Here is an 18,675-nt window from a genome sequence, read left to right as displayed (position 1 = left end):
AAGATTCTAGATGGAAACCAACAAAAGAGTTGGGAGAAAAAGTCTCAGAAGAAAACAACTAAACATTGAGGCATAATATGCTCAAATATAGATAAACAAAGTGCATCACTATGAAATGTTGGAACACTAGGATCAAAAAGAATTTGCTAAAACCTTTCAGAAAGAAAAAATATATAAGGATGAAAAATCAGAATGGTTTCAGATCCATAAAAAAACAAGAAATCAAAAAAGTTTCTGATAACTACTGACAGTGGAGTGATACTGATAGATACAATTCTAATGGAAAATGACTTCTAAAATACAATTCTATATCCAGCTAAACTATCAAGTGTACATAGAGAATGGACACGAAAGTTCTCAGAAAATTTACCTCCCAAGCATTCTTTGCCATGAAGTTAGAGAATGTAGGTCACTAAAACAAAGCAGCAAATTATAAAGAGGAAGCTGTGAGATCCAGCAATCCTAGCTCCAATCCAAGAGTAAGACAAAGAAATCCCTCAGGACAATGGTGAAGAAATCCAAAGATGACAGCTCTAAAACAGGCAAAAAGAGAAACCAGTCCAGACTGATGCAGGTTGCAAAGCTCCAAGATACTGTTAGCAGACTGAATGAATCTCCTCTTGAGAGGAGATTTAGACAGAGTTTGGAGGCTGAATTAAAATAAGTATGTAAAAAAATGTAAATTTTAAAAATTATTAACTCCAGGGAAAACAAAAAAATTGTGCAGGAAACTAAAAGTAGCCATAATATGCTATATAGCACAGTGGTGATTATCATTTAAAAAAATACTGAATATTAACTAACTTACGACATAATCATATTGGAAGAACTGGGTAAGAGCACTGTGCGCCCACATGAGTATGTGTGCTTATGTGAAAAAACTAAGTCCTCCTCTTCCATGGTATGAAGGGAAGGAGTTGTACCTAAAGCTGAAAAATTAAGAAATAGCCATGTAAATGTTTTATTCAGAGATGAATTAGCCAAGAGTTGAAAGTGACTGCCTCAAGGAAGAGTGAAATAAAAATGTGCAAACTTAAAAATTACACACAAAAGAGTACAGATCAGTGCTATTCAAAGTGGCTGCCAGTCTGCAGTAAGATAAGGAACTTGTACTAGAACATTAATCAACTACATCACGAAGAACATTGCTGACTTTTTTTTTTTTTTTGTAGTAAGCTTTTCTTGATGAAGGAAGCAATGCCTTGATTTACATTCTGGCCCAAGCTCCTTATGTCACTTTATCAAGGCATTTTGAGTAGGACTGGTATAGATCAGAGATCACCAAACTATTAAGTAAAAAGCCAGATAACAAATATTTTAGGCTTTGCAGGCCACACGGTTTCTATCACAACTACTCACCTCTGCCATTATAGCACAAGAACAGACACAGACAATACACAAGCGAACACATATAGTTTTGTTCCAATTTATTTATGATACTGACATTTAATTTCACATAATTTTCACATGCCACGATATATTTTTTATTAATGCAAAATCCATTTTTTTCAATGTAAAATCCACATATCATGCAAAAACAAGTGCCCAGCCAAATTCAGCCCATGGGCCATAGCTTGCCAACCTTGAGACAGACACTATGATCAACTTTGTTAAAAAAAAAAAAAAAAAAAAATTAAAAAACAAGGCCAAGTCATAGTGTTTCATGTAGTATGGGTATTTATGCTTATCTTCTTTATGTTTTTTTCCTGTTTTAAAAGTAAAACGAATGCTAAAGAATTTTTAAAAGTCAAGTTTTAAAAACTCTTTTCCTATTTCTCTCTACCCTCTAAGTGGACATATACCCAAATAGCCTCAATTTATGTTTCAATTTCTACAGAAGATTGGTTATTCCTCATAATCCTCCATCAGATGATTCCTAGGGGCAATCTCCTCTACTTTGGCACTGTAATGAATAAAACTTCATTGTCATGATAAAAGCCTCACTCTCTTTTAAAGAAAAAACATATCCTAGGATCCTAGATTTTTAAAAATGGAAAAAATTCTCCTACAGGTAGGTCTCCCTTTTCTAATTACCAATAAAGTCATATTTAAGATAAATGCAAAGCTCAATAATCTAAATCCTTTGAATTTTGTTCTTATGCAGTGCTTTAGTTAACTCCCCAACCAGCCAAGGCCCAAAACGCTTCAAAATATTCTAGGTTTTTCTACACACTCAGTTTTAATTGAGGACAGGCTGGTAGGAACACGACAGGGTATTAAGATCCTCATATGCCTCATCTACATCACTAATGTCACAGACTCTCAAAGTGAAGATGGCGAAAAATTGAAGGCCTGCCTCCCTTTTTGGGTGAAAAATCATCCTTTCATTCTGTAGCTATGTTAACACAGCTATGCTAACTATGGGAAGCATAAGCACAACTGAGTGAGTTCCAAGTAGGCAGAGCAAGCCATGTCCAAGTGTCCACACAGGTACACGCCTCACACAGAAGGGACATTCTGGGTCTGCATCAAGACCTGGAGGATGCCAGGATATCCCACCAGGGGCAACTCCCACTCATGCCTACCAAAAGGAATGATTATGGCTAACCTCACAGCTGCCTGGACATCACCTACAAAAAGAGGGAAAGAGGCCACTAGACCACTCTGTGACCTATTACTTTGGGCATCATAAAAAAGAGAGTGAAGAAATTTAGCCAGTTCCTCAGAGGTTGCTAAAAGACAGGATCTCTCAGGCTCACAGTGCCACCTAGTGGCTTTCCATCCTAAACTCACGGTTAGTTGACAGAACCTCTCAGTCCAAGAATTTGGCACTTAACCACTTTTAGCCCATAAAAACAAAACTTCTAGCATCTCTTGGCAAAAGTAAAAACAGGCTGGAAAACATTACAGCATTTTGGGAAGACACAGAGAACAGGTCTGCTACTCAAGTTACAAAACCACGCAACTAAGAAAAAACACTTTTACAGCACTGCTGATACCACCAAGGATAATAGCTCTAGTTTCCTTCAAAGCAGTCTATCCCGAGACACATCAATGGAGAACTCTTGGGGCGGGGAAAAAAAAAAAACCAAGACCTCCAAAACAGAAAGAAGAGAAACTTGAGGTCAGATATCTATAGACGCTCCTTGATTTGCAACAGGGTTAACTCCTGATAAACCCATCATAAGCTGAAAATACTCTAAGTTGAAAATGCATTTATCTCTCTTCAGCCAGGAAGGAAGGGAGGAAGGGAGGAAGGGAGGGAGGGAGGAAGGGCACTTAATACTTCCTACCAAACATCATAGCTTGGCCTAACCTACCTTAAACACATTTGGAACACTTACATAAGTCTACAATTGGGCAAAATAATCTAACACAAAGCCTATTTTATAATAAAGTATTGAATATCTCATTTAATTAATTTACTGAATACTAGACCAAAAGTGATAAACAAAATGGCTGTATGGATACTCCAAATATGGTTCCTACTGAATCTATTGCTTTCACACCATTGTATAGTCAAAATATCTTAAGTCGACCCAGTATAAGTCAGGGACCATCTATACTTGGACATAGGAAATCTTAAGACAATGCTATTTGCTAGGCAGATAAAAAAGAAGTCCTAAAATATGAGAGATATTTCAAGCTAGTTTGAAGTTAGCTAATTTACAAAGAAATTTAAATAGTCTAATGGTTTCTAAGCCCCCTACAATAAACACACACACACACACACACACACACACACACACACACACACTCCTACTGGCTTGCCGTGATATTTTCAAGAGCTTCAGCATTTCTAATTGTTCAAATCCTTGTATTATTACTCGCCTGGCAATGTCCACTATGCATATCAAGATGCTGAGAATGACTCACCTTGGCAACAAACTGCTTGTCCTTTTGGTCCAAATTAGCAGTGGGAGCCACATAGTCTCTCCATATTCTCAGCCTGCGCTCTTTGGCAAACCTGACAACAAAGCAAGGATGCAAGATCATTCAGACTCAGCAAATGGAATCCACCACTACCATGGGAGCACAGTTGGTGCAGCATCCTACTCTACCCTGTAGATGTATCCAGAAGGAAGACTACCAGTCAAACCAGAACAAAGAGCGAGAGTAAATGAAAACATGCAAGATACATATGTATACTGTAAGCCCACAGCTGGGAGACTATGGTCCAGGCATACAATTTTTTGAGCCTAGTTGGTTCAAGTCCACCTTCATTATTAACTCTGGTTTATCCAATATCTCCTGGGTGACTACTACAAAAAATGAGAAGAACCCACACATCTAAACAAACATCTTTCTTAAAAAGCACAGACCTGCTCAATTTCTATCTGAATTATAAAAAGGTTACCAGCTACCAAATCCTATATATAAGAACTGTCATGACAGTGTATCTATAGAATAATTAGAAAATGAACAAAATCCTTATAAGTTCACTGACAAGAGTTAAAAAAAAAAAAGCTATGTAGCCAGAAATTTATTTTGAAGTATTATGCCCAGTAGATATTTTCTGAGCCAGACTATGAGTAGGAAAATGGAATATGTGCAAAGATTAAAAAAAATCAATGAACAGCTGTCTTAAACCACTTACAAATAAGTGGATACATGTGCAGTGAAAAGGAACTATTATTTCTGAAAACAGTATTCCAATCTTTTGTTTTAGAGAAGCACTAAAATGAGAAAAACACAAAGCAGGATGTAGTAGTTGTAAAATACAAGAAGTAATTCAATACAGAGGATGCAATTTTACCTACAATTCAAGTAGCTCAAATACAGCATGCAAAACAGCAGACAAGTAATCACATATTATCAAAATAGGATTTGCATTCTCTGGTCTAAGCTTGTTTTTTAATGATGAGCACTCCCCCCAAAAATCCATAAAATCTTCTACTGATGTCATATAATATGTAGATATTATTTTCATTGCATTCACTTTCTTCAAAGTAAGGCAAGATACTGGGCCAGGCGCAGTGGCTCACACCTGTAATCCCAGCACTTTGGGAGGCCAAGGCGGGCGGATCACAAGGCCAGGAGATCGAGACCATCCTGGCCAACATGGTGAAACCCAGTCTCCACTAAAATAAAAAAAAAAATTAGCCAGGTGTGGTGGCGTGCGCCTGTAGTCCCAGCTACTGGGGAGGCTGAGGCAGGGGAATCGCTTGAAACAGGGAGTAAGTGGAGATCGTGCCACTGCAGTAAGTGGAGATCGTGCCACTGCACTCCAGCCTGGCGACAGAGCAAGACTCCGTCTCAAAAAAGGGGGGGGAGGGGGCAAGAAATTAAAGAATGCAAAAAAAAAAATCAAATTAATTTAGAATACTAATGAACATAACAGGATTCTCTGAACCAAAAGAAATTGAGCATTGTAGAATAATCAGAAGTATCTGAAACACTGTACTTGATACGGTTATTATATCTTTCTAACTTAATTGTAGAACAACATAAAAAAAATTCTAAGTAATCACTGTTCTTTTCCATCAGACAATACACATGTCAGATGTGCCATATCAAATGGCCTAGATTAATATCTACTTTTATAAAAACCTGCAAATACTTCTGCTTATAGGTACTCAAGGATGAAAAAGACCTAAGAAATGGAACAAATACTAGTTATTCATTCATGTCATTGCACATCTCTTAGCTGTATATCTCAGTCACAAAAATGTAGTTATCAAGACCATTATAACTTTAAGATTCTGAAACAAGTCATACAGCAAGCCTTGAGAGTGGATTACTGTCATCAGTTGTGTGCTGTCTTTGCTTAAACGTATCATGCAAGGTGGTGATTCAGACTTTCCTGAGCATCATTTCCATTCATCTACTGTTGCTACCTGCTTTATTTTCTTCCATCTACCCATCAAATGGAGAAAGTTCACCTACATCTACATCTACATCTACATCTTGACCCTGACAGTTGAAATGGTGACTAATATTTGGAATTTCTACATGCAGTTTTCTAGAAACAAGTTATTCCTATATCTGCTTTAACAATAGCCAACAAGTCAAAAACACACAATAACATCTTAGAGTTATATTAGCATTTATAACTGAAACACACTTTTAAATAAGCTAGGGAACAGGCCTCACAACAATATTGAATGGTCCTGGTTTAAAATCCACAGGCTCTGTCTTTCCATCAGATCCTTGCTCTTGTCTGTCTGTTTGGGAGCAGCTAATAAGCAATTTCATCTTCCTCAAATAAGCTTCAAGTTTATTACATTCCAAATATCTAAAACCCAGAACTTAAGCAAGGGGCTTGGGAAAAAAATGACCTGAAAACATTAAAAAAGCAAATCAAGTGAAGAATAATGTCTAAGTGAAAACTCTAAGTCCTTACCATCCAGCATTCAATTAGACTGAACCTGAAGACCAATATTTAAGTCACTGCTCTATAAGGAACTGCCCTACTCCTTTACTGAAGTAAAATGAACACTGACACACAGAGGTGTGAGCAAATCACCAGATTTCTTTCTCTAAAGATCCTTAACAAGATCCACAGCTGGAAGGCCTCTCGGACAGACCTTACCTCTCAGCTGCCCTCAGCTTTTCTGCGCCCCGGGTGTAAACTGCAATCGACCAGTCCACACAGCGTGCGAAACCTTCCTTCAGGAGGAGCTCTGTGATGTTGCCGTTCTGAAAAACAAGGTACATGAGAGGCAGGCATAGATTAGACTCTGTTGCAAAAGAAACCATTTCTCTAGACTTCTGACACAATTAACACAGTCACAAACTAGTCTGCAGTTTGTTTGTTTGTTTACAGTAGAGCAGCTTCTCTCACTACGAAACCACTCCTAAGATGGGAGAGATGCCACTCTGAGACTCCTTTCAATAGCCTTGGCTTGGTATCCCCACAATATCCACCATAATAACTTACTTAATAGGAGTAGGATAAATGCTTTGAATGGCTTTGAATGGAATTGACATTTCAATAGCTCTTCTTGTGGGCAGAGGAGGATGTTAATCTTTAATAGAGATTACACCTTATTCTTCCCTCCCTTAAGATCAGCACTTCCTCCCCCTTTCTTAAGAGCTGAAGAACAGGCTGAGCAGGGAATAACGGAAGCTACATTTTGCCCAGTGAATTAAAATTCACACTCTACTGTAACACAGAGCCATCTGGCAGGGCACAGCCAGACAGCACTCCAGAAGAAACAGACATGACCTTGGCACACCCCAAACCAAGCCTTTCAACCTTCCACAACTGCCATCATGGAAGAATTATCTAGACAAAGAGTAAGTAGCTTAGCTCTGTATTGGACACAGGTTAAAATAATGAAAATCCATTCAATTTTAGGTGTTAAAAAGAAGGCCATCTTACGTCTAAGAATAACCTAACTATCAAAGTGCACAATAAGGTAAAACATCCAACAATCGGAACTATAAGAACATAAAGAACCTACTCCCTGCTAAAAGCAGAGTTAGGAGGTAGCTGGATAAAGCCTGGAATACAAAACATAATTTTTCCATACCTCAGTTTCCTCATCATTGATCTATCAATACTTCAGCTAGCTGACTTCTAGACCTCATCAACCCTATTCTACAAATTTCAGTTCTACTTCTAATGAATGTAGCAACCCCTAGGACCAAACAGTTAGATAAATATGTGATCAAGTTTCTCTTCTTCTTATGAACCCAGTAACACTCGAGATTAATTTCCTAAAGGTGAGAAAATTGTCCAATTCCTTAAGACAAATGATAATTCCCTAGAAAATGCCTCAAAAATCAGCAGATATTAATAATAATCCTGCCATAATTTTTTTTTTTGAGACAGAGTCTTGCTCTGTCGCCCAGGCTGGAGTGCAGTGGTGCAATCTTGGCTCACTGCAACCTCCGCCTCCCGGGTTCAAGCGATTCTCCAGCCTCAGCCTCCTGAGTAGCTGGGACTATAGGCGCACGCCACCACAACAGGCTAATTTTTGTATTTTTAGTAGAAACAGGGTTTCACCATGTTGGCCAGGATGGTCTCGATCTCCTGACCTCATGATCCACCCGCCCTGGCCTCCCAAAGTGCTGGGATTACAGGCGTGAGCCACTGCAACCGGCCAATATTTTAATGGATGTTAAATACAGAGAAAGAGAAGCAAACTCCTGTTCTTCAAACCTCAAACGTATCCCTAGCCCATCACCACCCAGTCTGCACAGACACACTCACTGGATGAAGGATGGTACCCAGAATGTTCTGGTTGTGGCAGCTCTCCAGAATGATCTGAACATCTCTCTGAAGCAGTCGCGACTCGGTGAAAAATTTGGCTTCTGCAGCAAAAGGCTCTGGAGTTTCACTGCCATCTGCTTCCCGTCGAAAAGTTGGGCACTAAAGCAAAGGCAAGGTAGGTGAGTAATGCAGCCTAAATGTGAGTGCTAGGCACTCTCACCCCACACTAAGCCTTCCAAAAAACACACATGCCACGAAGCTAAACTCGGGAAGGTCTTAAATCAGCCCTTCTAATTTAAAACACACTGGTAAAAAGGGACTGGAAATATCATCATCTCAGACTTCCTGGCAAAGGTAGACAATAAAACTCACATTATCGTGAGGACAATAATTTTAATTACAGTAAAAAGTGGCCCCTTACCAGAAAAAGACTTGCCAGTGCTCAGCTTTTAATCTCTGATTTTTTAAAAACCAAAATGAATATTTTACATTAATGCTTAATGCAAGCCATATTCAGCAAACTTCATAGCCTCTCATTGTTCCATTTCCCTAGGTTTACGTACTTAACAACCCTAAGCACAGCCCATTCCAGACCCAGAATACTTTAAAAAATAAAGAAATAAAGTTATTTGATCAAATTAGAACTGTTGCACTACAAAGTTTAAACTAAAACAAGTATAAAGTCAATGTTAATGGCCCACATTAGGAAGAAACAGCAGATCCAAAGTCCCCAAGTAGAAGAATCCATCACTGAACATCCACAAACTCTAAACCCACCACGTAGCCAAGAGTATGGTCTGACCTTGATGCCTGACAGCATGACTGTAACCAGGTAGTAATCTGGGAGGAGCAGGGCCCTGACCACACTGCCGTCCCGCACATGCTCGATGATAGCTGCGTGACAGAATAAACAGCTTAAGTCCTTAGCAAACATCCTAACAAGGTTGAACACTGCCCAATCAAACTGCACTTAACACAGTTTCCTCTCCCCAAAAACCCTAAGAAAGCCTCCCTCTGAAAAGTAAGGATGCACTTGCAGATCATGAGAGTTTACATAAAAGACTCTTGCACAAACGATTCCTGGAGAATGCAGATTAGACCTGCTTCTCTGTCTTCTGAACCTTCTGGGACCTCGTGGCTCACACTGAAGGTTTGTTATCCATAAGCTAGGATGCTCACCTGAGTACCAGATGCCCAACAAAAAATAATTAGTAACTTAAGATTGGTAAAAATCTTATTTTACTGAGTCTGCAGTTAGCAAGGTCTCAAAACCAGGCCAAAAACTATACAGCATATAAATACACATACAGTCAGCCCTCTATATCCATGGGTTCCACATTCATGGAGTCAACCAACCACTGGTCAAAAATATTCAGAAAAAAGAAAAAATTCCACAAAGTTCCTAAAAGCAAAACATGAATTTGCCACACACCAAGTATTATGTTGAGTCCACACAAATGAAGTGGTGTGTAGGCGCTCTAATAGGTATTGCAAGTAATCTAGCGATGATTTAAAGTATATGGGAGAATGTGAGTGGGTTATAGGCAAATACTGCACCATTTTATATAAAGGACTTAAGCATCTTTGATTCTGGTATTCCCGGGAGGAAGAGCGGGGTAGGGTCCTGGAACCAATCCCCAATGAAGCATGACTGTATCTGTTTAGATGTATACAGAATACATTTTGCTACCTCTAAGTTTCAGGGTTGGTATTTAAGTAGCCTTCTTTTAGAGAATAGAACACAATCAACGTGCAAAATACCAGCAATTTACTACCCTGCAACAGCACAGGACTAGCCTCTGCAGAATGTATCTGATGTGACCTACATGAACTGAATCCAAATTCCCTTCTGAAATACTAAGGTGCTGTTTTAACCTTAAGGATTTCCCATGGATACTAAATAAGTATAAGAAAGGCTTACTAGATTTTACAAACCTCAAGAAGCAAAGAGTGCAAACAGAAAGAAATCACCCTGAGTCATATCTGTCTGTTCCCGCCAGCCTCACCATTAACAGGCTTCTGGTGGTGTGAGTCCACAAAGTGCCTTGGGTTTTCAATGGTATACTTGAGATCCCGGATAGTATGTGAACCGTTCCCCTCACTCCACATCCCTTTCTTGGCTGCCTTTGCTTGTTCTTCACATTCTGAAAGCCGGTTCTGCTCAGGACTGGGACATAAAAAAATAAACAAGAGTGGTTAGTGAGTTCACAAACAGAAATACGAGGCTCTCTGACATAGGTTTTCTTCAGCATCTTCACTCCTTGAAAACAACAAAGGTCTGTTTCAGATCTATGGCTTAAGACCCAAGCCTATAACCAGAAAATCACCATGACTGCAATTTCTAGATTCCAGACTTGTCCTTTCAAACAAAAGGTTAAACAGTAAGAGTATTTAATGAGACAATATAAAGAACACACATCTCAGTACTGCCACCATCACCAATTAGAAGAGAACAAGTTAGTGGCTCAGAGTTGCTCCAGGGGGTAGAGCCTCATTTAACCATCCCAGATTCAGGAACTAGAATCCCAGGCACAGCTCAGCAGTGCAGAGAAGCCGACTAAGAACCACTCTTTCTCTCTCTCAGTTTACAGAACAAGGCTGAGGAATGTGGAATGAACACTGCTATCACAGATAATGTTACCCCCAAACTATTTACACATTCAATAAGGCAAGCTAGACAAAAGCAGCTTGAAAATGGAAGCCTCCTCCTTCATCAGGCAAGAAACCAAACTATGTACTAGAGCAGCCAAAATATCAGTAGACAAATCAAGTTTTTTTTAAAAAGGCTAGAAATGGCTCCTCTTTCTCTGTTATATCTGAGCTAAAGGCAGCATGGAACTGCATGGCTTTTGCATAATCTCAGACACCCGGTGCCATCAACGGCTGTATGCATAAACTGAATCTCTTCTCATCTTCAGCAGGAGGGATTCCTAAGCAAGGATGACCTACCAATTTCTCAAGCCAGAAGTCTTCACCTCTCTTCCCTTCCCTACCCCAAAAGGCAACCACACCCTCAGGGATCCAAATTCACAGTCAAAATTAGATGAAGAAATGTAGTGTAAGAGATTGAACCAAACACAAAATTGTGTAAGAGATTGAACCAAACACAAAATAGTGTAAGAGATTGAACAAAACACAAAATTGTTTTGACTTGAAGTCAAAACGATTTTAGAGGAAAAAGGACTGGTACTCCAGGGGAGATTTATTTGTTGAGATGGTCCAATCCTGCCGTGAGATTTTTTTATTATTCATTCCAATTGCAAACTGAATTCCCAAAAAATACTGAAATGGTAATCAAGCCAGTAACTGTCCTTAAGATACAAATTTGGCATACGTCCAAACACACCACCAAAACAAGTATCTTAATTCAACAAATTCCCACTGGCACATCCCAATTATAGAGTCCAGCAAATGTCTCCTCGCAGTCAGAAAGGACCACAGAAGTCTATGGTAAAAGACCTGGCCCCTATGTCTGTGAAGGCAGAAAGAATGCAAAAGGCACATTTTTGCCTTTGCTCATCCTCATCATTGGTATACCTCATGCGAATGTTTCTCTAAAGCCTTTCCTATAGCTATGACAGTCGTATAAGATAGCAGGGACTTAATGATATAAAACAGCATTATTACAGCCTCCAAATTACAGATGCAGCACTTTTCAGAGACTAAAGTGTTAATGAAAGCCAGCTTCAATCCATCCTACTGACAGCCAACACTAGTGAACTTGAACATGATATACATACTATAAACCTGATATACACACAACCCCTTTCTAACAGGTTCACATTGCCATTGGCTAAACAAATACATTTTACCTATTAAGCAACTACAGAGACATAAACAACACAGACTTGAAAGACTTTGAAGAGATATAAATTTTTCCTGACTCTCAAAACAGAACAAGTGAGGCCTTGTCAGTTTCTCCAGATTCTAAACAACAGATTTTGCTTTGTATTCTATTTATTCGCCCCCTTAATTTTGACTGTACTTATTCCTTGCACTGATTGTAATGAGGAGACTGCCTGTCTCCCCATTAAAATGTCAGCAAAAGCTAAGTCTATTCACACTATATTCTCAGTGCCTAGAAAACTGCCTGGCACATAGTAAATGCTCAATAAATATTTGGGACTGGCTAGAGAGATAGATAAATACTCTGGAACTAAATATCTACAGTCTAAGACTTGCTGACTCTTATGAATATGAAGAATAGAATTGCCTAGTCTCAAAGCCTGTGTTTAAAAGAGTCATATACCTCAAATACCATTAATGAATGCTGAGTGACTTCCTAGCTCAGAATAATCCATACCTGGGCAAGAATGTCCTCGAAGCTGTGAAAGCCCCTGCAGTTACCCATGTCTGGGGGCAAGAATGAAAAAATGCAGCAAAGCCAATTTACAGCTGACTACCCAACCTCCCTTGATGTCTCAAGGAAGTCAGAGAGACAGCGGAGTAATGAATACTTACTTATTAGCTCTCATGCCTTCTCTCCGGGTGGCTAAGCCTTCTGCAACCAGTGATTCTGCAATGTTTTCCCCATTGGTATCTGAGGAGGAAAAGGGGGGATTTAGAAACAAGATTCAAACCTGCCTCCAACAGGAACAGAGCCCAAATGGGACCACTTTCACACTTAGCTCCTCAAGGAGAATAATGCTGCCAGAGAAATGGACACGGCAGCAATGTAGCATTGGGTTTTTCAGAAAACCTCTTTTCCCATAATATCTAGTCTCTAGGACCCAAAGGTCTATCAATCTTCTCAGGACTTTGTTTTTAATTTTCTAGTGTATCTTCCAGGCCAAAGGCATCTCAGGAACCATGGGAGACGGACAAGAAAGCAAGACACATGCAGCTGGCAGCTCAAGAGAGTATAAAGTGGTGACTGGAGGAATAGAAGCCTGGAGCTGAACACAAATCCGGCTGCTTAATAGCTTCGACAAGCTCTCCCAGCATCTTAATTTACTCATCTCTAAAGTGGGGAGGGCGCTTGCCTTGATGGGTTCTTGTGAGAATTAAATAGTAATGTGTGTAAATCACCAAGCACAGTGCCAAGCGCATGGCAAGAATTAGAAAAAGTTAGTCCCTTCACCATGTACGATCAGAGAGACGGATTCATTTAGGGCTGCCTATCACATGTTATGCCAGAAAGTCCAACTCTTCTCAGGGATGTCTTATTCTCTGCTCCAAGAGGACACCAAAACAAGCTACACCATTTGACAAAGACTTTCTCTTGCTCTCACAGAGATACTGAGAGAACACTGGCTAGATTTCTCATCTCTCACAAAGCAGCCATCAGACCTAGCAAGAAAAATAAAGTTAAACATAAAACCCAATCTGATTAGGTTCTACCCAGGCACTTGAAACATTAATTGTAGTTTGAGGCTATTGAAAAAGCTTTCAGGCTCAGTGTTTTCTCTTAAATCTCTGCTTGTCGGCCAAAACCATAAAGGAAGATATCTTTGAGGGAATAACCACATAAAAATCTTTAATATGGCAGAGAACAAACTCCAAGATAACATGAAACACAGCAGTCTAACTGATAGGTAATGTCAGCAAAGAATAAAATTCTGTAAGATTTACATTTGGCACACTACACATCGACTTCTGCAAGCAGTAACGGGTACATAAACCGCCCCCCCATGCCCAACCTAATTGCCTCGCCATTATCATGCCCAAATTTCTGCAGGGGCAAATCTTAAGCCTCTTTTCCTACCAAGAAAAGTTGAACTGAGAAGTTTATACAAAGAAGGTTCAGGTTCCGAGAGTGAGTGTGGATCACCTGACCCTTTCCATTGAGGTTACTGCTGAGGCCAGCCAAAGACACATTAGTAAATTTTGCATTGGTTCTTCCAAGCAACAGGAATCCCAAAGAATGAAAAGTCAAAAGGAAGGACTCAACGATTAAGGGAAAATTGAGCAGTGAAGTGCCAGGAGATCTGGGGGTGGAAAGAATGAAGCTCAGGTACAAACAAGGTGAGTGACCATAAAATGGGCTGATCAACAGCACACCCGATAAGCCAGACATTTTCTTGGCACACAACATGCTGAAATGGCCCACTTCTAAAAAGTGAGTTCTGAATGTGCCTACAAAAAGGAGAAAGGTATCTTCCCCTGGGGTGAACCCTCAATGGAGGCAACGAAATGTGGTGGATAGGAAAGTGAAACAGGAATTTGTAGGCCAAGGATCTTATTCTTGCTTCTTACTTATCAAATTCTGAATTTGACCAAGTCACATCTGGAGACAGTATTCAGAGCAGGTGGGTGGCTATATTGTCTTCAAAAGTCAGAAAACTAATCATCTCTTTAATAAGTTCTAGGTTAACCACAAAGTCTCAAATTTTACCATTCTCTCCCATCATAAAAAATAGTGGGTAGCAATAAAATAAATATACAAATGCTAATTATTTAAACCACTGTTTTCTTTCATTATAATAGAATTGGCATTAAGAGTTAGTTAAAATACCTTAGTGAAAATATTAAACATTAAACCACTTCTTTATCTTTAAAATGGAAAGATATAGGTAATTCCAACCATTCTTTAAGTACATATTTATTGATCACCTACTATGTGCCAGTTCTTATTCTAAACACTAATGTGTTAACATACTAAATTACATCCAGTTTGTAATGTGAGTCAGTTTAAAAAGTAAACTTTTAAAAAACAACTCTACAGATAATTAAAAATATCAGCTTCTCTTAGAATAAACAATTTGGCCATTTTGGTTGAAGACCAAGGGTATTAAAATGAACTCCTAGGGGTGGTCTACATATAGAAATATCTGTGCCCACAATTATCTGTGGTTCCGTAAGGTCTCTTGTGGGGTAACAGAAGACTGATCAGCTGTCATGGAATTGAAATTTTTTAGGTAATGAAATCCTTAACAATTGCATTTCGAAGATAATACACTTCTTTTCCTCTTACATTCTTTCTAACCAGTAACCACTCAATAATTATCTTTAAGCATTTTGTTTCTTACTATCTTATAAGAATTATGAGTAAAAAGCAAACTTATTTCCCTTTTTGAAAAGAGGCCTTAGGTTTCTAGAATTTCTCATTCAAATAAGAAGCAGGTAGCCGTTTTCTGGGAGACTAAAAAGAGGTATTTCTCTACTAGGTAGGAAATTGAACAAGATGCCTCCAAGGTCATTCTCAACTCATTTTTCTGAGACCTGTATCATTAAAAACAGAGTCTTAGCAGAATACTGTTAGCACTGTCATTCTACCCTGCTTGCTTATTGCTAGCACTGACTATCCAACACAAATAGATTATCCAAATCAACTCCGTTACATGAGCTATCTGAAAGGTTTTTAATCAAAGAATCAAAGGAAACTTAAAAAAAATTCTGCTCCACAAATAGTTCAATGAACATAACTTCATGTTCATCTGGCTGCTTTCTGGAGAACATCCTACCAATTCCTCTTTCAATGTCCTATTTCTGTTCCAACTCCATTCCTCAATCTTATTCTCTTACTACCTAATCCAAAAAGCCCAGAACATCTAATATCCCATGAACCATCTGGCCCAGCTATACAATATGCACACACACAAATATCCAGAGTGAGGTGCTTTACATATACTATTTTTTTGTTTTTTGACCAGGATCTCAGTCAGTCACTCAGGCTAGAGTGCAGTGGCATGATCATGGCTCACTACAGACTTGACCTCCCAGACTCAGGTGATCCTCCCACCTCAGCCTCCCGAGCAGCTAGGACTACAGGCGTGCACCACCACGCCTGGCTAATTTTTCCATAGAAACGGGGTTTCACCATGTTGCCCCAGGCTGGTCTCGAACTCTTGTGCTTAAGAGATCCTCCTGCCTCACGCTCCCAAAGTGCTGGGATTACAGGTGAGCCACTGTGCCTGGCCTATATATTTCTTTCAACTCTCTCAATAAGTTACAAATGAAGAAACTAGGGCTTACAGAGGTTAAGGGTTAAGTAAGGGCACATGGTAAGAAATCAGAATTCTAACCTACATCTATGCAACCCCGACATCTGTGCTCCTTCCATTCCATTACAAAACATGTAGGCTGCAAAAAACCATAGGCCCTCAACAAATCTTCCTTTCCAAAAGAGTTCCCAAGAGAAGAAAAGCCACAAGATAGATAAAAGAAACAGAAGATGCAAAAGGAAATCTATAGAAATTCAATTAGCATTCTGACCTACAAGCACAGAGCCATTGAGCTCCATGAGTGAATGGCCTAAACACAAGGAAGAAAGCAACTCCATACTACATGCACCTAAACCAAGCCAGGAAAGCAGGAAAAGGGGTACACAAGCAACAGGAACACCGGGGGCATGCCTCTGTACCTATATATTCCATGTGCTCAGGACCCAAAGCATTTGCATTTATGCCTTCAGCCAACTGTCCTAGAGCTTCCTCCACAAGAACCCACATTGGCCTTCCACCATAAGAAAACTGATCTTTAAAGGAACTTTAGACTTGAGAGAAATGAGTCCTCTCCCTGCAGCTCACCTTTTCCAAGGTAGATCATGCCATACTCTCGCCCCTGGGGAGTCTTGTTTTCTATCGTGAAACAGACTTCCTTCCCAATCAGCTTCTTTCGAAGGAACTCTCGAGCTGGAAATGCCCAGGGCTGAAAGACAAAACAAATATGTCACATGAGAACTGCCTAGTTTCAGATGCCAATCAGCATTCAGGCAACTTCATTCCTTCAGTAAATGTCTGTGTACCTACCTACCATGGTCTTGGCCCTGCGCTGGACTTTGAGAATATAAAAATGAAATGCACACAATGCAGATCGCACACTTAGGGGGCTCTTAAAAAAAGGAGGGTCCAGCAGTTGGTTTAACTAACACAGACACTAAAAACAGGCCTCAGAGTTTTCCAGACACTGGCAGCAGGACTTTTTCCCTATCACTGTCTGTTCAGTTATAGCTTACTTTGTGAATAACATTTTGCCAATGCTTTTATAGCACATACCATGTGCCAGCCACTGCTCTAAATGCTGTATATATATCAACCCACTCCTTTAAATGGGAAGTCCAGGCTCCAGGCACCCACCTAGGGAGAGGGAAGTCATAATTAACAACTACCACCTCCATTTCTCCGCCTCTTTCCAGTTTCTAAAACACTTTCACTGCCTATTAAACTAGCCTGAAACCAGTTAAAGCCATTGTTGGAAGAGGTACATGATTCTAGTGTTCTTATTTCAGAGTGAATCCCCTGCTCAGGTGAGCCTTATTTAAGTCATCTCCACTCCCCTCTTTGAAGATCAGCAACAGTAAGAAGATATCCCCCAAAATGGCTCTTCTTCTACTTCTGCTCTAGTCTGAAGCCTTTACTAGGTCCCAACATCCTTGGGAGGACACCAGTAACAGCCCCTGACAAAGGATCACCTTGATAATGGTGATTCTTTCCTCTCACCGTTTCATGCAGACACGAGGACTGAGCTACACATCCACACAGTAGAAGCAGAGTCTCCATGTCATCTCAAGATAATACACAAAGGGGTGGTTTTGCCCCTCCCCATCCTATCACTCCTGGGATGGTTCAGACAAATGGAGATTCTCCTCTGAAGCCATTGGCACAGTGGCCACTGGCACTTGAATTTATAGTCTGGACCTGGTTTAATGTCCCAAGTTCCCTTAGTACCGAAATGGGGAGGGACGGGGTAGGTGTTCAAGGAGCGTATGATCAGTAGGAGCTCACATGCTGAAAAAAATGTGAAGTATAAAAGGGAAAAGTGATATACAATATGCATACATTGTCTATTATAATCTCTTCAAACCACAGAACTCATGCTACACATAGTAAAGGTAAAAGAGTAAACTGATGGCCTGAAAGGAAGCCTCTGTTAACCTTTTTGGTCAATGCTAATTATTCCATGAAGTCACCCAACAAGCTTTTCTAGAAGAAAAATATCCATATGACTTCTAAGAAACCAGAAACCAAGCAAAAGGTGGCAGGTCCACCAACCTGTTGGGCTGGTATTCATAAAAACAGTACTGTTACATAACATAAATCATGAGGTTCTAGAGAACTGATCCTCAGTAAGGGTTCTTAAAGATGCAAAAATGAACGGATACTTGCTCACATCATGCCCTCTCTTCAAAGCACCAGCCAACCCAATTCACTCAATGACAATATCGAGTTCACCTTGATTTTATGTCTCATTTCTACCCCCCCGACCCCAATCTCTAAAAATAAAATCAGATACCAGTCACCAAAGAGTCCGATGATTGACAAATGATCCCAATTACCAACCACATCACAGAAACAGCACCGAACCAATGAATAAAGCCTCCCAAATTTTTATTACCTTAGGGATCAACTTACTCTAAAAACATACACAGCTATAGATAAGTTTAAGATGTAGTCCTGAGTATTAATATTTAAAATTCAGTAATATAGAACTTTCCTAAATACTTGGAAAAGCTCTGACAAGACCAGTGCTCCTAAAAGAGGCCAAGACTTTGGTGAAAACTCACTTTTACAAAGGGTCAGTTCACAGAAAAATAACTAGCCCCTGCAGGGAAACCTCCAATTTCTACCAACCAGACAGAACTTTTCTAAAAAACTTTTAAGGCTCGCTGAAGAAACACCTTCCCCTTAGGACCTCAT

General features: G+C 39.7%; 1 protein-coding gene across 1 annotated transcript in view; it reads right to left on the bottom strand.

Moving 5' to 3' along the window:
- SND1 (staphylococcal nuclease and tudor domain containing 1) overlaps positions 1–18,675 on the bottom strand; it is a 440,010-nt gene that overhangs the window by 380,631 nt on the left and 40,704 nt on the right. Inside the window, exons 3-9 of the mRNA XM_003261285.3 lie at positions 16,567–16,687; positions 12,560–12,638; positions 10,105–10,265; positions 8,901–8,992; positions 8,099–8,257; positions 6,473–6,579; positions 3,817–3,907 (exon numbers count right to left, since the gene is read on the bottom strand). Coding sequence (XP_003261333.1) covers positions 3,817–3,907; positions 6,473–6,579; positions 8,099–8,257; positions 8,901–8,992; positions 10,105–10,265; positions 12,560–12,638; positions 16,567–16,687 — 810 coding nt within the window. The remainder of the gene's footprint in view (positions 1–3,816; positions 3,908–6,472; positions 6,580–8,098; positions 8,258–8,900; positions 8,993–10,104; positions 10,266–12,559; positions 12,639–16,566; positions 16,688–18,675) is intronic.

The sequence above is a fragment of the Nomascus leucogenys genome, chromosome 13 (genome assembly GCF_006542625.1).
Source record: "Nomascus leucogenys isolate Asia chromosome 13, Asia_NLE_v1, whole genome shotgun sequence".
NCBI classification, from domain to species: domain Eukaryota; kingdom Metazoa; phylum Chordata; class Mammalia; order Primates; family Hylobatidae; genus Nomascus; species Nomascus leucogenys.
This window is presented reverse-complemented; position numbering and strand designations above follow the sequence as displayed.